Source organism: Gasterosteus aculeatus, chromosome 18 (genome assembly GCF_964276395.1).
Source record: "Gasterosteus aculeatus chromosome 18, fGasAcu3.hap1.1, whole genome shotgun sequence".
Classification (NCBI taxonomy): Eukaryota; Metazoa; Chordata; class Actinopteri; order Perciformes; family Gasterosteidae; genus Gasterosteus; species Gasterosteus aculeatus.
The window spans coordinates 12,344,124-12,365,836 of record NC_135706.1 but is presented as its reverse complement, the minus strand read 5'-3'; the positions used below and the strand labels follow the sequence as shown (position 1 = coordinate 12,365,836).

General features: G+C 42.2%; 2 protein-coding genes across 6 annotated transcripts; one reads left to right on the top strand and one right to left on the bottom strand.

The window, feature by feature from the left end:
• Window positions 1-229: 229 nt before the first annotated feature.
• On the top strand, window positions 230-7,222 carry fbxo25 (F-box protein 25). 4 transcript variants are annotated; one of them, XM_040160420.2, is made up of 11 exons: window positions 230-358; window positions 986-1,164; window positions 3,110-3,213; window positions 3,700-3,749; window positions 3,841-3,933; window positions 4,018-4,111; window positions 4,475-4,659; window positions 4,760-4,942; window positions 5,146-5,289; window positions 6,506-6,532; window positions 6,849-7,222. In XM_040160420.2, exons 2-11 carry the CDS (start codon window positions 1,037-1,039, stop codon window positions 6,936-6,938), a joined length of 1,098 nt encoding a protein of 365 aa, XP_040016354.1. In that variant the 5' UTR covers window positions 230-358; window positions 986-1,036; the 3' UTR covers window positions 6,939-7,222. The 4 variants fall into 4 exon arrangements, with proteins under 4 accessions (XP_040016354.1, XP_040016355.1, XP_040016351.2 ...); XM_040160421.2 differs by lacking the exon at window positions 6,506-6,532; XM_040160417.2 differs by lacking the exon at window positions 6,849-7,222 and having other exon boundaries at window positions 6,506-6,795.
• A 1,158-nt stretch (window positions 7,223-8,380) lies between these two features.
• Window positions 8,381-19,251, bottom strand: LOC120807928 (uncharacterized). 2 transcript variants are annotated; one of them, XM_040160423.2, is made up of 5 exons: window positions 17,525-19,251; window positions 17,182-17,420; window positions 13,833-13,889; window positions 10,481-10,596; window positions 8,381-9,878 (listed from the first exon to the last, which is right to left on the bottom strand). In XM_040160423.2, exons 2-5 carry the CDS (start codon window positions 17,266-17,268, stop codon window positions 9,455-9,457), a joined length of 684 nt encoding a protein of 227 aa, XP_040016357.1. In that variant the 5' UTR covers window positions 17,269-17,420; window positions 17,525-19,251; the 3' UTR covers window positions 8,381-9,454. The 2 variants fall into 2 exon arrangements, with proteins under 2 accessions (XP_040016357.1, XP_040016356.1); XM_040160422.2 differs by having other exon boundaries at window positions 17,182-17,423; window positions 17,525-17,649.
• Window positions 19,252-21,713: the final 2,462 nt, after the last annotated feature.

Here is a 21,713-nt window from a genome sequence, read left to right as displayed (position 1 = left end):
GGACTGCCGAAGGGACGAGGAGCAAGGAGTGTTCCTTTGCGGTTGTCTTTTTGACACAGGTGAACAGACAAAATGGGCTTGATTCGGTAGAACCCCGTAAAGAGCTGCTGTACCCTAGTTGCTTGATGCTGTTCATCAGATTCTCAGGTTTTCATAACCCACATAGTCCGATTTGTTACCGCGACTCTTGTTTTCTACGGCTCTGTTGTCCAGTCGAAATTCGCTGAACAGACGTTTCGTCCAATCAGAGCGCAGCAGGGGGGCGTGTCTGCGGCGCTGCGTGCGCTTCCGTCAATATCTCCGTGCAAAAGAAGAAGCGTAAACAGACACAGATGAAACAACAAACGAGTCGCTGAAGGTTTGTTAAGCCTTTGTCACACAGACCCAGCGCAGTTATACTGCAGCTTCTATTCGTCCTGTCGTTATTGTTTCATGCGTCGAGCCGACTGACAGCTTGTCCTGTATCCATTTTTTTTACTGTACATCGCTCAAACGACGCTGACAGTGTTTGCTGTTATTTGTTTTTTAAAATGCTTCAGTAAAATGCGTCATAGTCGTTGTCGGGGGTGTTTTTATAGCAATTTGGCTCACTTGGCAGTATTTTCATGTAATATTGCGTCAACGAGTTTAACGTAGGTACCGTTGATAGATGTGATGTTTATTTAGCAGCTGTTATCAGACAATAACCTGATGATAAGCTGTAGACTGAAGACTAAGGCTACCGCGGCTGAGAAAGGCCAAAATGCTGGTTTTCTTGTCCAAATAATCACTAAACACTTATTGTTGACATTTCAATGTCATTGTATTTATACCAAAATAATATATTTAATCCAATCATTGAGTCAATTCAAGAGGTGCAAATAAAGATGAGAGAATCAATTTAAGTTTTTTCCCCCATTTTAGTTTTTAATTTATTTATTGTTTTATTTGTCTCTCATTGCTTCCACCTCACACAAATAATTTCTTCATCTTGTTAACCCTCCAGGTGTTTTAGGTTGCAGCGACCCTCTCGGCTCAGAGAGCCTCCCCTGCCTCGATGCCTTTCTTGGGAAAGGACTGGAGGTCACCGGGATGGAGCTGGACAAAGACAGAGCACGGCTGGAAGAGGATTTTCCTTTATGGACACGAGTTGGAAAACAACAACAGAGAAATCGACTTGAAAGTGTAAGGTCATTTGTTTTTACCATTGTCATCTGTATCGGCCTTTAACCGTTTTCTCACCAATGTCAAACTTGACAAATTAGACAAATTAATAATAATTATTATTATAAGTTAAAAGACTTTGAAGTAGCAGGAAACTACAACAGAGGCGGTACGCAGTACTGTGCCAGGTGTTTATTTCTCTGGGCACACGCATGTGGTCTGATTAGGCGTCAAAAATCTTTACAGATGTGAAGTTGATATGAAAATGAAGTTAAGAGTTCGAAGATGTGTGTGGTCGCACCCAAAGCGCCACATTGCCTTCACTAGTTTGTGTACATGGCTTAGCAGTTATTTGTGTCTCTTGTAAGCTTCAAATATGGATGTATTGCACATTTTCTGAAAATGGCAAACGGTTCGAAGAATAGCATTTATTGTTATGATGAATTTTATACAAACAATGTCTGTAGAAAAATATACTTTGTTAGAATTCTGAAGGTGGAAAAAAAAAGTCCTACAATGCAAAGAGTTTAGTAAAGCATGTCAAATAAATAACATTCCTAACTATTGATTGGCTGGCCACTGGCCTTTAAAAGTGCTATATAAATAAAATTGACATTGACATTGACATTGATGGGACGCTATGTAGCCTCTTCCCCAAACCTTTATAATGCTCTCATGGTAACACATTAGCAGAGTACCCAAGTTATTTAAATGCAATTGATTTACTTCCCCATATACAATACACAGGGGAAGGGAACCGTGTACACAATAACAAAATACGATTTTAAAAGAGAACATAAAGAGGAAATAAAGTACAAGTTAATCCATGCAAGAAATGATGCCTTGTTTTATTAAAAAAAGTTATAAATAAACATAAATAAGCATAAAAGAAATACTTATAACAGCTACAATAACAAACTATAAAAAGTTCCTAAAGGCGTTTGTTTTTAAAGTAAATGTGTGTGAGAAGACGGAGTTGCAGTGTTCAGCGGGGACGGCAATACACCAACCGGCTCACGAGCAAACAGAGCTTTAAACAGTGATCAGCATATTAGAGTTAACTCAGCACCGGTACGCGATATCTCCCTGCAGCCGCCGGGTCGGAAGGATCAGAAGGATAACTAATGACATCACCCTCTGCAGCTGCATTGTCAGTCAGAAAGGGCAGTGACTGCATGCAGCAGAGGAACATTGGTCAGACAAAACCTGCGATAAATGCGTTTTGAACGGATCGGTCTAACACAACATTCATCCACGTCCATGCAGCTCATGTATTTCAGGATATAATTCAAACATCCACAAATCCTTCTGTACATTCCTGCTGTTGTGTGTAACGTCGGCATGCAACTTGTTCCAAGCTTATTACTCTGCTCGCATGAGTGTTTGTGTGTATGCCTGCGCAATGGGATGAATGGATTACTCTTCTAATAATAATAATAATCCAAAAGCATGTGTGTTGAAATCAGCCACATTGGTACTCATTATTTGGTTGCAGTACACATTTCCTCCAGCACTCTTTGATACTTCATTAGGAAACATACTGCATCGAGTGTAGTCTGGAACCTGCTGCAGGGACAAAAGTTTTGTATTACGATCCTTTCACTTTGTGGGAGTCGACACACAGTTGGTGTTTTGTAATCTGGCCGAATAATAAGGCCTATTATTATAATGCTGTTGAGCCCAAGAATGGCTACTTGTACAGCTTACAGATACGTGGTGTTTGCAGATGGTAGGCTGGATGGATCATAGATAAATATGTAATGATTACGTCGCGTCTTGACTTTTGTGACTCATGTTGCATCTTTCTTAACCTGCTTATTTCTACTATTTGTCAAATTAAACCACTGGATTTTTTTAACCAGAGGAAGTTTGCCTTCAATCCGAGGATCGGCGGTTCGATCCTCGGCTCCGTCGGTCAATGAACTGTACAATTTACCATAAACATTGGCCTCCTCGTTCCGCACAGGCTCTGCACTGACAACAATGAGCATCTGTTTGTTGGAGATGTGTGTGAGCTCGCCACCACAAAGAGGAAAAAGGACCTCTACAACAATAACACCAAATCTCAGTGTGAGTATGAGCAGCGAATAATCCCTATTTTGACTTTATGACGTGTCTGTGGTACAAAAAGTGTATTTAAAAAAGAACAAATAAATAAAAGAAAAAGCAAATCATGTATTAGGATGCAGGAATTAACATATTTGTTTGCATTGACATGCATTCACTTGTTAATTCTTTGTCCTGAGATGTCACATTGGGTTTTACATCTGCTTACTTGGTTGGTTTTGAGGGCTGAATCTCCAGAATAATTCCACAGGGCAGTTTTACATTAGATTCTAACATACAGTATATACAGTGTATGTTGACACATGTTGCAGAAGAGTTTTGACAGTTAACATTAGCCAATAATTATCTTTATACCGGTAAAAAATTCACAGAAAAGCGGTTATTTTTCTAAATTGCACAGTTGCATAACTATATTATGTCCCCCTTATTCTACACTAAAACATTTGGACTGATGAATTAAGGTGTTTCGATTGATCTTTCCTGGGCCAGTTGTCTTTGTGGATAAGTGGATCTACGTACAGAACAGAAGCACCAAAGAGGTGAGCGCTGCAGCTATTTCACACACGAGGCTGTTGATTCAAACGGCAGAATTCTCACACAAAAATGTGTGCGTGTGTTTTTTACACACAGCGGCACGTATACTCAACGCTCGGTGAAGCCCTCAACCGTCTAGACTTCTCCACTGCCATTCAGGACCTGAGAAGATTCAACTATGTTGCAAAAGTGAGGGACTCTGATCACGCGTGTACATTTTCATTTTTTCATTTTGACTAGGACAAACTGTTCATCTCGGTGTTTCTCCCACAGCTTTTCCAGCTAATAGCCAGGTCCCAGCTGACCTCCTTGAGTGGAGCAGCACAGAAGAACTATTTCAATATACTGGAGCAGATTGTACGAAAGGGTAAGGAGGCCTGAGACGGAGACATTGTGCTGATATTTTGTCAGAAACACTTTTCTTTGCATCCTCACCTTAATTTAGGCTTCTTTTTATTTGTGAAATTAGCATAATATTTCACAGAGATAAATTCAATAACAAATGATGATTCACGCTAGTGACGTTGCAAAGGAATCCAGCAATGTCGTTTGTGGGGTTGCGTTGCCTAGTGACGCAACTTACAGATCAAGTCCACCACACGTAAAGTCATTTAAATGTGGTTAAGATTTATTTTTCAGAAAAAATATAATGTTGGATATACTCACTAATTAATCTTTGAAGGATTTAGCTTCTGTTTTGACATTTTTCTTTATCAAATATCCCCACTAGTTCTAGACGACTACTACAATCCGCGCCTCGTCAAGGATCTGCTGCAGGACCTCAGCTTGACGCTGCACAATCTGACTATCCACGTCGGCAGATGTGTCCTCGTGGGAAACGTCAACATCTGGTTGTGCCGGCTGGAGACCATTCACAAATGGAAGCAGCAGGTCAACAACCTGCAGATCCCCAAGGTAGAGCCGTGGCTGTACTGGTGCCATGTTTGTACGTCGAACATGTTTACAAGACTTATTTTTGGCATTCTGACCGTGTGCCTCTTTACCGCCACCCCAGCAAACATGCAGCGGCATGACGTTCAACGACCTGCCGCTGCACATGCAGAACAAGGTCCTCAGCGAGTTATCTGATGCCTATGACATCATTAACGTGGGCCAGGCCATGCCTGCGCTGCACTGCCTCAGTGAGGACTGGATACTGTGGAAGAAACTCTGCCACTTCCACTTCTCAGACAAACAGGTGAGAAAACATAAGCATGATTGTTAAAAAGTTCACCTTTGCAACACTAGAGAGCAATATTGGCCCTTTTTTGGCCGCTGAGGTGCACAGACACACCATCACGCTCTATAGTTTCCAATTACACTTTGCTCCAGTTGCTACACAGCTGCCCCCTGTGTTTTAATTGTGTTTTAAACCATGTGTTTCCTTCCATTCGTGCGCAGTTCTGTAGGAATTTGGTCCTTTCCAACAGCGATAAAGTGGACTGGAAGCTGATGTACTTCACCCTGAAGAAACATTATCCAATGAAAGAGCAATACGGCGACACCTTGCACTTCTGCAAAAACTGTAACATCCTCTTCTGGAAGGTGAAACAAAAGACGTCACACAGAGAGACGTTGTGTTATTTATGAACACCGTGTTACTGACAGCGCGGTTCATCAGACAGTAAAATACTAGTTCATTGGGTTGACGGACAATCTCATTAGAACACAGATAACAGACTTAAGGACAAAACAAAAAAAACATCAACATAAAACAAATTGTATGATAACTGACTAAAGACGTAGAACAAATCAGTGACCAATCAATTCATTTTAAATCCAGATGAAGGCAGTCGATGCTCTAACGATTCATAACTCCCTTCTTAAAATATTGCATGCTTACACAAAGATGGGAGTCTGAAACAAAAATGGTGCACATTGTAGGAAGGACAAACATAATATGTCCCTGAGATTAGAGTAGATCAGGCTAAATGTTGCAGTCTCATAAAGAAAGCAAACCAACTTTCTTACACAGACTGCAGTGAGAGATGTGCGGAAACCATAACAGAGACAAAACGCAGCACATGGCGCACTCAATCAAAACCCTTTCAAATGAGATACATTTGAATGCATATGCAAAATATCGCCATGAGAAACTTATGAGAAGTTCAGGTTCATTTTATCTCTTTAACTGTATGTAGGTCAGACAGTTGAGTCTATCAAATGAAGTATCAACTTAATAACATTTCATTCCATTATTATTGGCCAGAGACCAAACATCCATTTTTGTTTTGTACACTCTTTCGTATTCCCTCTATTGTGTCTGAAGTCTTTTATAGACTTTGGTCCAACCACACAGCCTCTCTCACACTGATATCTGTCTCTTGCAGGGAAGGTGTTTGGCGGTGATTGGAATATTTGGGAATACTTAGAGAAATGAAGCCTGACATAACAGGTTGAATTATTGTAAAGGTTTTAGGACCATGTCAACAACAAAAAAAGCTCCACTTGTGATTATTCAACACAAATAATCTTTTTTCCCACCAGTGCGTTTCTTTTTACTTTTTGGTCAGAGATCAAACAGATGTTTTTTGCTGTCATTGACAAATGAGATCTGACCTGCTGCCATCTACACACACTAACAGCGCTCTGATGTAGAATGCAGCTATTCCTCTCATATCCATCAGCGCCTTATTTTCTCAATACAATCTTGTTCTCCTCCTCGACTGGGTCCCTATACTTTTTAACCTCTGCCCTCCTTGCTTGTGGTCCTTCCTATCCGGCTCTCCTCCTGGTTCCCCCTTCTCCCTGATTCCTTAAGGATCGCCCACTGGCTTTGTGTTTCAAGGTACTCCCCGTACTCCACGTTTGTGCCGTGTTTTCTCAAATGGTCGCATTTGTGACTTATCTTTTTTTCCATGTGTTAAGCTTTGTCTCGTTCGATTCCATCGCTTATCCTCTCAGTTCATCTTGATGTCCCCATGTGTTTAGTAAACAGCGCTGTCCTTCTGCTTCTCTTTTTAATGACCCTTAACCCGCATTCTCAAAGCACATACGTTCCTCTCAATGTTGAGTCCTGAGAAAACGGTCAGTTGTCAGTAAGCACCTCGTGGTTTCCTCGTCTCCTTTCTCTCTGACGGTGCGGTTGTTGACTGATCTTCCAGGACTGCGGCCATCCATGCACTGCCGACGATCCGGAGAGCTGCCTGGTGCCCATTTCCCCGCAGCACTTCATCGACCTCTTCAAGTTCTGAACCCTGCGCGACGGCCATTAAGCGAACCTGCGTTTGCCAAGAGTGTGTGCGAGGCGTCGAGGTCATCCAGCGGAATAAAAAGGGCTTCAACCGAAAGAGATGACATTGGTTTAATTGTCGTCATTTGCTTGCACACAAGTGTTTCCATAAGACAAAGGAAAGTTTGCAGATTTTAAGAATGTTGCTAATTGTTTGAATATAAAGACATTTTATGTTGTTCCTCCACTTGCACAAACAATTGTCTTTTTGACAAAAATGGCTAATAATGAGGGGAAAGACCCAAATAATGTATAAATATGTGAAAGGATTTCTATGTACAAGGAATTGTAGCTTGTTTATGGTAGGTGGCTGTCGATAGGTCATGTCTATTGTTGTTATTTTTCAATGGAAACAGATGAATATTAACCATGTGGCAGAGTAAGATGTGTCAATTGTTCATTTAATGGGATTAACTATTCTGCTTTTGATCTGTTTGGTTTTGGTGGTATTTAAATAATATGCTGGTGTGACTGAAGGCTGTTTACAGGCTTTATGACAACATAAAGCCTGTAAACAGCATTCAGTGCTCTGTGTTCATTAAGAGAACATAATGAACTATCTAGTTTAGACAGAGAAACATGTTACATTATTTATGGGGGGGAAATATTTTTGTATCGTTCCTTCAACTTTTGTAAAATTCAATTGGCGCCCCAAGTGCTGGAACCATCACTTCACTTTTATGGGATATGAACTATTAATAATTAAAGATTTCTAAAAAAAAACTGAACTTTTCTTTCCTTTATGCTGTAGAGACGCATGGAATTATTGGCACTTTAAGCTGTTTTAAAATAAGTTCTCTAGACTCAAACTATTACTAGTTTTCACTTCTTGGTTTTGAATAAAAATATCTTTGGCAAGCAATATATATACACTGTATATATATTGTATCATTGACAGCAGGATCAAAGTTTAATGATTAACATTCTTCAAAGAATTGAGTAAGAATATCCTCTAGGCAAAGGGTTAAACAATCATTTTCATAATGACGTAACAGTATTTCCATTTCGCTGTGCTCTGCTATAAGCCAAGAGAAGTTATTGACACATGGTCAGCTACTAATAAGACTTTAACCTGTGTGGATTTTGTTTGGCCTTGTGGGAAAAAAAAATTTTTGTATAAAATCCGAACCGGTGGCAGCAATGACAAACTATATAGAAATAGACAAACCTGTTGCTGGTGGTCTCGCTTACTTGAGGAGGTCAGATGAAGGCATCTGTATTACATTGAGACGGTTCCATAAATTGGTAAAATCTCCTCACAGTAACTTTAAATTTGATCTAGAATTGTATGCAGTGAAAGTGGCACTCATCCCCATTAAGATATCCACATTTCTCAATTTTGTATTAAAAGTTTGACACTCCAGCACAGTGACACCACTGCTTTGAATAAAGTAGAGCCAGACAGTCGAACGAGAGCTTTATTCTGCTGGAGAGAATCCGACCCAGATGTTAAACAAATAAATACAGGAGACATCTGGCTGCAAAAAAAAGAGACAGTTCAGTTTTACAGATCAAAACCAAGAAACATAAGAGAAGAACACCAGTGGCATGACTTTTCTTATTCAACTTAAAGAAGGATCTCTGTATAAATGAAATGACTCTTCATTGTCTCAATATACAAACATGTCAGAGTTGTACCCCATCGAGGGATGGTCTCGATGACACAAGTGCATTCTGGGTCGACACATCTGCACGTGCATGGACATTGTGATGAGCTCATCTGTTCTGTGCGCAGAGGATGGTCTCGTTCAAATGTACAGCGCACACACACACACACACACACACACACACACGTCATTGTATTAATACAAGGCACAACTGGATGAGGCCTCTGCTTCTTACTGGAAACAATGATATAAAGTCAGGCTTTTATTTTATCAGCATTACAAATGTTCTAAAGAAATCATCCAGCATCAGATTCAAACAAGGACAAACTACGCAAAGGTTCTTTGATTGGATTCGCTCGCATGCTCCCAACACAGCAGGACTTCAAATATTTGATTTTTGGTATTCATTAAAACAAATGTCCATCACTTACTTCCACTTCATCAACCTCTCTTTTACACACTTTAATGCAACATATTCAAGATCCAAATTATATCATAAGCTGTTGCATGATTGCACAGACGAGAGACACGCAGAGCGGAAGTGAAAACCAAGAGGTCTTCAGGATGTTTGCATGTTCTTCACAGAAAATTAAATGAAAAATCACTCTTCTCATTTCTTGGCAATACAGAATATATAAACGCCAGGCCGGTAAATATCAAAGTTAAAATGCTAAAATAGGCTTTTATTTGTATTAATTTACAGTTCATGTCAGTGATTCAACAGCTCATTGATAATTCTAGAATGTTGACCTGGGCTCTGTCAGCATCTCAATACCAGTTGTTGGACTACAGAGACGAGCAGATTTTTGGTTCGGGACTCCATTGTCTTTATTGCCAGAGGGGTGGGAGGATTTAAAGGGTGAAAGGCCTCTTATTTAAACCCCTCCCAAGAGCTTTCTGACACGATCCCTCTGCTCATTCTGCTGATTCCAGCCAACTTGACTTTGGCGCGCGCCGTCCACCGGACGGCAGCTGTTGAATCCTTGGAGTCCGACAGGTTAGCGTAGCGGGAGGAGTCCTCCTCCAGACCTTGGCCCGCCCAGGCGGCCGGTACAGAGTCGGGGAAGGACACTGGCGAGTCCCCTTTGCGGCTCTTCTCCTCCTCGGCTTCGTCGGTCCCGGTCTCGGTTGAGTTCCCCGGATGTGGAGGCTCCCAGCCCTCGATTTTCTCCAGCTTCTTGGTGGGCGAGATCTGCCTCATTGTCATGGTAACGCTCTCCCAAAAACAGTGGCCCTTCTCTTGTTTGTCCTTTTTTTCCTTCTCCTTCTCATCATCCTTGTTTTTCTTGAGAGACCTTGATAGAAAAACAAACATCCCCCACGCAGAACGTCATCAAATAGGAATTCCCGGCTGTTTGTAGCAGAGACACAGAATTTTGCTAAATGTTAACGATGTACTATCATGATAGTTTTGCCTTGGAGATATATTTTTATATTAGATATGAGATTTCCGTTACTTATGTTGATGTTTCATATAAATGGAATTATGGTTCCTGTTTAATCAAATATAGATAATTTCATAGTTATTTTGATTGAGACGGTGCAGCCACCTCAATAAACTGCAGGTATCTGGCAGGATGGGGTTCGGCTATTAGTGTCTAGAGAAAAGAGTTGGCGGTCAAGTGGCCGGTGGATTGCCTTCGTGAAGCCAGAATTAGCCCCTTTGAACTTGGCGTCATTTCTCATTTCTCCCACCAGGACGAGGGAGTAAACCGCGCTGCGTTGGCGGGTTAAACTGGCAGCTCATTCTCGTCCGGCGGAGGAGAAAACGGAAAATGTCGACTCTAATGTCAACCTGAAAAAAAAAAAATCCAGGCATTGCGGGATCGTCCTTCTGCACGTTAAAGTGGGGACGCGGAGGCAGGTGACGGCAGCGTCATTGCGTGTGTAATCTCACCCTCTGCGGTCGGTCAGCTTTACTCCGGTCAACAAGAAGTGCTCGTCGTCTTTAGAGGAGAACATCTTCTTCTCCCGCCTCTCTTTCTTGGACATGATCTTCTTCCCCTTCGCCTCCTGAAAGAAGTCAAAAGATAAGAGATGATTGATATCAGAGGTGAATTACAGCATCTGTTGCACGTTAGTTTGTTATCTCTAGTGTCTATTTGTGATTGGTTTATATTTAACAAGAATTTAGAAAACCTGATGCTGAGGCTACCACTTTCACGTTGGTAAATATAACAAATATTAGAACAAAGACGGGATATTATTTCATGAGTAGAAAACTCCAGTCAGCTAATCCCTGACAAGAAAGTAAATTAGCATATTCCCCAAAAATGACCCTTTTAACGTCATAAAGGCAATTTTCAGTTGGACAAAAGACTCAAAGCTGCTAATTCTGTGTTACAGAGAGATAAGTGCAGAGGGAGAGGGGCATTGAGTTGGCAATAACACGCGGCACATTCCAGTGAAAGACCCTCCACCTTCTCTTAAAACTCCCCCGGTCTCCCCCGTCACATCGGAATTCCTCCCTTCCCTTTGCCTCTCTCCACCAAGCACAGACACCGCCCTCCTCAGCCATCATAGAACAAACTCTTGGCTCAGTTTCCCTCCTGGGAAGAATTCCCAATGTCAACCGCCGTCAAGGCCGCGACGTTCACTCGTACTCACGTCCGTGCCGGCCTTTGCGTTATTGTTCTCACAACAGGCTCAGTTCTCACAACACAATTTGATGAATGCGCGCACACACACACACACACACACACACACTACATCTCTCCTGAGGATTTGACAGCAGCTTTAACAAGCAAACAACTAACATGAAGGCAAGTCGACCCAAACAGGAACATGTACAATAACAGGTCTGCGATCAAGGTTCACAATGTCACGGTTTAGATGACATGAACTTCCACAGGCTACACGAGCACTGTGGTTCACACACACACACACACGCAGGATTCTTATCATCCCGCTTGTGTCATCTTCTCATATTCAAAATGAGGACGTTTGATGGATTGTTAAACACTTTGGTATCTCCTGAGGAGTCAGGCACTGCTGCCAATAAACAGAAAATTAGGTCCTCCCAGTCTCACCTCTCCATGAACATGCTCCAGGGCAAGAACGCCCTCAGTTTATAGTCATTAACAAAATATTTAAAAGGAATATTCTCGGATATTTCAACACTGTTGCTGTTTCTGACTCTCCTCTTGCTCTGCTTCTTGTTTCCTGTGCGCTGTCAAGTGCAAACCCGGCGATCAGATTTGCTGTAGTTTGAGCTTTGCAGTAATAAAAAAAAATATTAGTGTTTATATATATATATATATATATATATATATATATATATATATATATATGCGTGTGTGTGCATGAACTGTAGCTGAGGTCCAACTGTGTATGTGCACGCATGCATGCGTCCCCGTACAGAGGCCTTCCTATTCACCATTCTCTGCAACATTAACCTCCGGGCCTCTAGGTCCAAAGCAGCTCAGTGAGCAGTAATCTCGCCGGCCAGAAAGCAGGTAAACCCAGCGGCTCACAGAGGCTCGCTGTGTGGGGGGAGATTTACCTACAGCTCCACGCCCGGCAGAACAATAGAGCTCTTATTGGACCGAATTCCTCCACCCGTACAGCAGAGTTGGACGGATGAGTGGAGAGGCATTTTGATTTAGAAAAGTTGATCCTTGTATTTTTCTTTATTTTAGAGACACTGAGACGACATATTTACTTTCTCGGGACAAATCGGGAATGTTATGCAATTAAATGTGGGTGGTTTGAAAAGCGCCGTAGAACGTGATCGGAATCGGCCTTTGACAAAAGGTAACCTCCGCTTCCTGTACGCCGCGTCTACTTTGTGTGTCCTAATGTGAGCAGAAAACAGCCGACAGTGGAAGAAATGTCGCCTTCCTACGGTGTCAGAGCAGTCTGTGGCTATTTTCAGCCTTGTTTTTCCTTCCTTAGCGATTGTTCCCGTCCAAAAGACCCAGCTCCTCCGATGAATGCAGTTGTTTCCTTCCCTTGTCCAGCCCAGCAACCCCCTGTCCTCACAACCCTCCCGTCCTGCGAACTGAGTCACCCGCAGTACCCATACATTCACGAAGGGAAGGCAGTCAGAGTTCAGAGACTACACATTGTTCAGACAGGACACACCTTAAGCGTACAGGCTTGTTGTCAGTATACAGATTAGGAGATACGTCAGATATCTCCCGCACACACACACACACACACACACACACACACACACACACACACACACACACACACACACACACATTGTTTGGAGCGGGCACAACTGCTGATGAAGATACCTGCACACAAAAGGGCCGCTTGGGGAACTTGCATCATAGAACCATTATTTACTAATCAGAGTTTTCAGTTGATAAGAGGGTTGTTTTTTCTGTCAAACTCACCATGACCTTTGGCTCTAATACACATTTTGAAAATGTGTGAGTTGGTTTCTTTGAAACACATTTAGTGCTTTCCGATCAAGAGAACGTCACTGCAGCATCATAAAGTACTTTATAACATGTTCAACCAGACAATGTTATTTGATCATTCAAATGAACGTTATTGGTAACTTATACTTTATGATGTTTTTGTAAAATTCTATTCAAAAACTCGACCAGTTTACAATATCATCAAACATCTTTTCAATCAGGGCCGATGTGTTAAACCACGACCGGTTGGTTTGAAATGTCTTTTTCCCTGCCTGATGTTGGGCAGCGTTCACATTGGTGAGTACAGTGCAATCGCTGATGAAAAAAAGTGATGCTTGAGAATCCAAATATAAAGTTCAATTAACCTTCATCCTGCTCGGTGGGTTTCATGATAAGGATACAAGCGCCACAATAACAAACATGACTTTCCAGTGATAAGGTTATGGATAACACCGGCTGAAAGCTCTGACACTTGAAACTGCCTGTGCACGTGAGTGCATCGGGGGTATCGAGTTAAGCAACAGATTAGGGCTGTTCAGAGACATTCTTAGTTACTGAAACCTACAATTAAATAGACTAATCGCTTCGTTAGTTTGTTGGAAATAAGTAATTCAGCACAAACAAAAAAAATGACCAAAGAAATGTTAGTCTACCAAGATCTCATCGATAAAGAGAGGGGAGCCCTACAAAGAATATGGACGTTTTTAATTATTATTTTAGGGTTACACAACCATTAGTCAAAGGTGTAATATTGTGAGCGTGTGCACTCGTTTGTCGATGAGATGAGAGCAGGTTGGAGAAGCGCATGCATTTAGGCGGTAACTGTAGGGAATTTGCAAGCAAACAGTTTGTTTATGTAAAAATACCTGTGCGGTTTACCTTGGATGCTGCAGTGACGGCTTCCTCCTCCTCTTCCTCTCCGTCTCGCTCTTTGTCCTAGGTGACAAGCACACATACACAAAACAGCAGTGAGTTTACACAAATACACACACTTTGTGTGAGGGATGTGTGTGTTTGTGTGCGTTTGTGGCGTCCGTGCAAGGTTCCCTGTGAAACTGAGGAGGGGGGGGGGGGTCTTTATTTCCCAAGTGTGACATGAACATGCCGCATTGAAGGGTGAGACGGAGGGACGGAGGAGCTGGCAGGACGGGGGTCAGAGGGCAGATTCAAACAAAAGAACAAATAAATCCATGACGCGTGGCCTCCACGGTGCACTGTTCGGGTATATAAGTGGAGATATTTAGGATCCATTGTGCTTCATATATCCTAGTTTTAGAGCTTTTAACATTATTGACTTTGTTCTACATTACATAGATCTATAGACTTGACCAATACTTTAAAAGGAGTAAACAACTGTGTACACTGTATGTATTATTATTACTTTTTTTTTTTTTTAAACATTTACAACAACCTTTTTTCTTTAAATTTTTCTTAAATAAAGTCGCAGCAGTTGATCTTTTTGTGCACATCTATAATTACAATAAAGTCAGATGGAATTTAATTAGAGGTTTTGCTCCCTTTGAAAGAGTTTACACTTGAAAGCCAAACAATCGAGTCATAAAGTTAGTAAGTATTCAAACAAAGTAATTCCTACTCAAATATTTACACCCATTAATTCGGTTCACAGCGCGAGGCGAGTTTAAAAACTCAAATGTTATCCTCAACTACTCTACAGAGGATATTATGGTTATCCCTATTTTTACAAGTTGTCTGTTAAGACGAATGACTTGACTTCCAAAGGATGAAAAACCTTAAATCATAAGGGGTTAGCAAGAAGTCATCAGACGTGCAGCGGAGCCGGAGATCACCGAGGTCGAGCCAGAGTTCCTGTAAAATCATCAAAGCTGTAAGAAGTTCTAACATCTCAGAGAGCGAGAGAGAGAGAGAGAGGGGGGGGGGGGGAGGAGAGATGGTGGTTGGACATGTCTGAGCAAAGTCTGCTGGGTTTACGCCACCTGAGCTGATCAAAGGCACACTCGCACACATTGATCGCAAACTACCGTCACAGCGTAAAAAGCATTAACAACTTGGGACAAAGGGGGAGAGCGAGAAGAAGGGGGAGATTCAGGGGGAGGGAGAACTGTTTCAGGGAGAAAAAAAACAGAAAACAAGGATTCTGCTTTCGCACCCTGAGGGGGGGGGGGGGGGGGGGGGGGGGGGTTCTTTCTTTCATTCTTTGACAGAGTTTGTGTGAATGTTACCACAGTGTAACCAGATCACTAGGCAATAAGGATGCGATGCTAATGCCAATACCAGCAGTACCAAAAGAGCACCGCACACACCAACAACACTCCACATGTTGTCCAGGAACAATATGCCTTTTCTTCTTATAGGAGGTTCACAGAGGTCTAAATCCCTTTAAGAAGAAGAATCACCCTTTTGATGTTGGACCACATAAACCACCCTACTTTTTAACAATAACATGACGCGGTTTGAAGTAAGACAAAACACACCTTTGACTTCCATGACTTTAACCCTCACTCCTTCAACACATGATCCAGCCAGCTTCACCTTTCTTCTCCTCTCCACTTAAGTCTAAATACGCCAGGTCGCACCGAAGTTTTCCCCCCCCGCCGCGATCCGCTCTCTCGCAGTCCCCGCCTCGCCAAGCGGGGCCCCCAGCCGCGGTATTATTGAAGTGTTCAGGTGTGTTACCGACTTAGGCCGCGGGCAAACAGGCACACACGTACCTCCTGCGAGCTCGCAGCCAGCCGAGCTTCAGATGGAGAGAGAGAGAGAGAGAGAGAGAGAGAGCGAGTAGTGTGGCACGGGGCCTGTGCCGTGGTCGCCCTGCAGCACCGGGGAGGGAGGACGGATATGAACTCCCCCCTTCACGCTCTCCCACTTGTCGGCTGTGTTCTCTGTGGATGTTTTATCCCTTTATGCTGGTTTGTTTCGCTGTCTGTGTCTGTGACGCTGTTCCACATTATGACTCGTTTGAGTGGCTCGACGTGGAAAACATCTGCTCCACCATTCAAAATGAAGTATAATCAGGAAGAATGTAATATACAAGTTTTGGATGAAGAGAAAAACTACTACTTGGACAGTAGTTTCAAAACAAGTTAAGCTATTTATTCATTATTTTCGGACATGTCACAGACCAAAAAAGAGCTTTGATTTATAAAGAAAATAAGATAGTGAAAGTAATTCAATTTGTAAGAAAACAGCCCCAGACTTTCCTTTTTTTTAAGCTTTCTTTTGACTCCTGAAGAATTTAAAAGAGGCTAAAATACTCAAGCAACGTGATAGAGACATAAAGGTCCAGATAATGAATATCACCGCCTCAGTTTCCCTCATCATCAGCCGGTGCTTGGAAAGAGCTCAGCCTGCATGTCCAGACTGTGTTATCATAACTCTTTATCCTCACGTCATCCTGTATCACAGCTTGGCTGGATCTGGCTCTTCTCTGTGTTTACAGCATTTTATGATCCGACCTCTGACCCCCGGCGTGTATTAAAACACCACGGTGACTCGGAGACCTCCCTGATGACGTTCGCAGGGAATCGGCTCTCATCATCCGAAGTAATTCCAATGTCGCCGGCTGAACTCAAATCATCTCTTCTGGGGTACGGGTCACATGTGTCGGTTCCCAGGGTGGAAGTTAAGGGCGCCCAATAAAAACCCAGCCAAGGGTCACAGAACTCAACATCGTCACAACAACGGATGAGAAATGCTGTTGGTGGATCCTACCAAATGCCTAATAATGCATTCAGACATTCAGTACATGGCAAATAGGTTTGTTAATATGAAGTTTTACTAATTCAAGCGTGGCACAATTGACATGTGATTCATAAAAGAACATTATTTTACCAAGCAGGATAAATAAACATGTCTGGTAGCCGTTTTTAAATGAGACAGTACTGCTGGGTGCTTTTGGCCTTTACTTTATTTCAAATATGAATTTGTACAAAATAAGTGTTTTTGTGTGTGGATATATTGGCATTTATTCTCTTTCTCCCAAGACAAGTGCATTCCGTCAATCCAAAATCTGATCTTTGAACTCTATTCAAGCCAAATAGATGCAAATGCTTTGACTTTATATTCCTGTTTAATGGGCCTACAGACTGATGTTAGTTACTAATTCAAACCCGACGTGCTGAACGGCGCCCTTATTAAGTGCAATAACTCCAGTACTTTACCATTTTGCCACTTTAACTCTGTTGTTTAAGGAAAGACAGAAAGAAACCGAACTCAATTGCCTGTGATTGTTAGCGGTCCGTCTGCTTACCTTGTAGGAGTGATGATAGCGCCAGGACATGTCCTCTTCCTCTGACGCGTAATCCACCAGCACTTTACTCTTGCTTTTTTTGAACATATCTCCTCTTGTCGCCGAGACAAGCCGCCTTGATCAGGTTTTATGGGTCACCTCCTTTGGCCAAAAGTCCGAAGCTGCCCCCTTGAGCTGTTTCGCAGAGAGACCGCAACGACGCACAACCGCACCGCGTTCTCCTCCTTTAGTCTTTTTTCCTGCTGAACAAACAAAAAAATTATCCTAGAGGATTTCGCTGAAAACAGCTTATTTCTCGATGGGACTGCCGGGATCCGGGGGGGATTTTTGTCATGACGCTCACCATTCCGCGAGCCCTCTGCGTGTGTTTGATGCGTTTTTACGCACGCTCGACCACCTGGACCCGCGACCGTCGCCCCGCCCCGCGATCGCACCGTCGCCTATAAAGTTGCGGAGGAGGAAGGAAGCGTTGAGCCTCGCATTCATGTTGTCACGTTATTGTACTCTGAAAGTGTGGGGGGGAAAAAAGAAATGTTTGGAAGTTTGGAGTTGATTTGTATAAATAGATGAACCCGTGTTGTTTTTGAATGGCATATTGAGAGATAATCTATTCTGTGTAAGAAGAACTCCGCTCCTTTACTCCAGAATGTACTTCCAAAATATAAGTACTTAAACGCAGCAGAACACTGATGCCATATTATTATAGTGAATGTTATTGGATTGAAATTACTAAATCACAATGTCAGCCATGAATGTTGCTGGTCAAGATAGATGTAACTTCAGGCACTTATTAGGCACATATCACGTTAGTGATGTTAAATCGAGAGGCCTTGGAACATTAAGAGGAAAAGTAGGACCTCATATGTGTGTGACATGACCACATAAACAAAATGTGCTTGTTCAAATCAAATCATTATCAATCAATGCGTGGAATATCAGCTGGTGATTATATGGCCAAAAAGATATCTGTTATCTCCACAATCGTTTCAGCTTCTTCAGCTCCCGATGTCCTTAGCACACAAGAAAACTGGATGGTTTGTTTTTTCAGCTTATCTTCTTTTAAAAGGCAGTTCATATTTATTAAGACTATTTGTTTAACCCATAGCTCGGAATTGCAGTAATAACTTCTTTCAGTTTGGAGTAGTCTCTCTCTCTCTCTCTCTCTCTTAAGCTAAGGGAAACAAATGACACATTATGCTGGTGGGCTGACCTCTATAAATAGCCACAGTCTAGTGCAGGCTGAGACTACTCACCTGATTTTAAAGGTTTGCAAATCTCCATTTCAATGTGCACATTGTACAGTAAAGAAAGTGGGTGGATGTGGATCGTTAGATGTGTTAAAACACAACAGCATTGTTGCAAATGAATTGCTTGTCTGGTCTCTTCATTAGCACCAGCTGACACGAGCCATGACCAGCTGTTACCACAAAAGGTGTCAATCATTTGTCATCAGGCAGGTCGTTGCCCTTTCACCTCTGAGATCATCAGTGGGTCAACTGTCCATTTGAGCGCGCTTTCTGGGACGGGTATTCCCACCGTATCAGTGCATTGGTTATTCACAGTTCAATTCACTTAAGTTTGTCAATATGTATGTCCCCGATCAATCGCCTTGATTGCATTTTCTCTACTATGACCGTTTTATACGAACTAGAAATCCCCCCACGTTGTCAAAACCTTCAGATATGGGATGACAAACTGATATCCTTCACACTGCTTTGAAAAGAAGAAGAATATAAAATGATTGTGTTATTTTACAGAATGAATTAATTCTACATCAGATGTTCTTAATGTTGAGACAGCGGATCAGGTCTCACAGTCCTAGTGGGACACAGCTGGGACAATCCCACCTGCCTCTAATGTCTCCCATTCACACAGTCGATGTAGTTGTAACTTCATTGGGGCAGTTGGCTCACCTTCTTAGTGCAGGTCTGAAGTCATAGCATTGAAAAGCCAAAAGCCACAATGCAGTCTCAGCTTGTTACATAAGTCTGTGCACCCCACTTTGCATTCATAGTCCGTCAATATTCACCCTAAAAGAGATTTTTTTTTCCCCCCCACTTAGTTCAGTCCTATTGAGGTTACTCAGCAAACTGAAGGAGTCAGCTGAGGTTAACCGTGACTCACCAACTATCTGATTCCGCGGTCACAGGGTTCTCTTGCACAAACCCCGGGGACTGTCAAAACGTGTGAGCCAAGAAGAGAGATTAAAGCTTTAATTATGTTCACAGGCCAACTCTCAAAGACGTTCCTTTGAGACTCCACTGTAGCTTTGCTGAACAGTTGTTCTGAACAGTTTTGGCATTCGAATTACTTTCATGTTTCGCTGAGCATGCTGATCTTCTCAAAGAGTTCGATCAACGAGCATTGTAGAATATCTTGAATTTCACTTAAATTCATTGTTTTTATTTACGTTGTAAATCTACATAATAGCATCAGGCAGGAAAGCTTAAGGTAAAGTGTTGAGTGAGTTGATCGGTCGTCGTAGAAAGCTTGTAGTATCGATTGCCCCTAAACCGTTTAACATGTTTGTACAGGAATTCAGGAGTTCTTTTGAGGGAGAATCATCAATGACCTGAACTTAAAACTTGCTTAAAGCTGCTCTGTTGGAAAATGGACAGATGAAATCTACTAAGGAAAGTACACAGACCTGCAATAACTTAGCTCGCCACTTGGTGGCAGCAGAAACAAGTCTTGAACAAAACCTCAACATAAAATCGACAACCTTTGAGGTGATGGTGCCTGACTTGTTCACAACTAGTTCCTTATTCACACATTCAACACAATCAATCACGTTGCAGTTATGTTTGTGTCGAGGCAAATCCAATATTCCTTCCTCCGTTATTTGTTTGCACCAACTCCCGGGGGGAAATCTCTGGCTCTTTAACCTCTTAATGATCCCACTGTGCTCACCAGCTGTTTGACTGGGTTAATCAAAGCTTTTTTCCCTGGAAATAGCTGCCTGCTGCAGCGAATGCAAGCTGTGAGCATGCTGAAAGTCAAACAAAACTGCAAATGAAACACCAGCCAGTGAAACAAGTATTTGCAACAGAAAGAATCTGTAGATTCAGGTGATGATGATTTAATAGTTCATGACTTTGAGCCCCCTGTTGAAGTCGATGATGATTTATTGATGGACGTAAAAAGCACAGACGATAAGCTAATCTGCCTCTGAAATAATCTTTAGCTGTAAATTCACATTGTTTGACCCCTAAGAGTATTCTCTTTTATAACGAGGTCAAAGGTCAAACACAGATGGATTTTGTGTCTTGCTCTAGGACACTTCACAAAGGTGTTCACTTGATACTCGGCTATATTTGAGCTCCAGTTTGCAAATCCACTGCCATTAAAAAGGGCTCACTGACACTTGGGCACACTGCTTATTTTGCTGTGTTAACGTTGCTTCCCAGCTTGCTTTTAACTCTGTCTCAGTTATTGGAAATGAACCCGTTGTCATTTGCTTTAAACACCTTCCAAAACATTCCTGTAAGATCAGAATCTAAGTGACACTGGTAACACAAGTGAGTCATACAATGCATGAACAAACACGTGTATATACATATAACTATGGACGTGTACACAGCTTCTAAATGTTGAAAAGAACTTGTGGGTACGTCACTCGTTCTCATCCATCTCTCTGGCACTAAAGACATTCAGCTCTTTGTTGTGGGCAGTGCAAGAGCGGCTGTAACAAGAGCTTCCTGAGGAGAAGTCACTGATTCAGATTCACAATGGGCCTCTGTCTTTGTGCATGTATGTGTCTGTATGTGTGTGTGTGTGTGTGTGTCCGTGTGTGTGCATTAAGAGCTTGGCGATGTGCTGGACGTGTGAATCCTGATTCCTTTTCCTCCCTCAGGCTAGAAACCTGATGATAAAATCCCAGTCACACAGGTGAGTTTCCCACTGCTAAAGGAAACCAAAGGGATGTTTGTAATGTTTCCAACTGTTCGTCAAACTCATGTTAATCACTGTCGGTGCTCGGATTAACAGTTTGTCCACACACATTTTCTCTGTGAAGCTAAACCCTAAAATCCTGTTCTGACTGAGGAGGCACCTGCTCATTTGGGCGCGTTTCATAAAGCAGCTTAAATTGACAACTGGGTCAAACCGTTGCGTCTTAGCCTTGAGCTCGACCTGCAACGCGTGAGGTGACCGTCTGGCGGGGGGATCAACGTGCCTGGAGCGGGAGAAGGTGATTCAGCACAAAAGTCACTGTACAAATCCACGTGTAGAGCGACAAACAACAACCTTTAGCGAAAGAAAAAGTGGCGGTTTACGCACCACTAGAGCATTGTGTCGATGCATTAAAGTTTGACATAATTTTGCTTTGGACATCAAAACAGCTTTGGACTGATTGTCGCAGAATAAGCAAGAGTTTTATTTTGTTTAGAGTCAAATCAAATGACATTATGGACATTTGGACATCCAAGCAAAGAATGAATAAGTAAGACTCACTCGCGATTTCATTGTGAGCAAATGACTGAAAATCTATGCTGACATCTAGAGCACGAAGGAAGTAATCTTTCCTTTTGTCT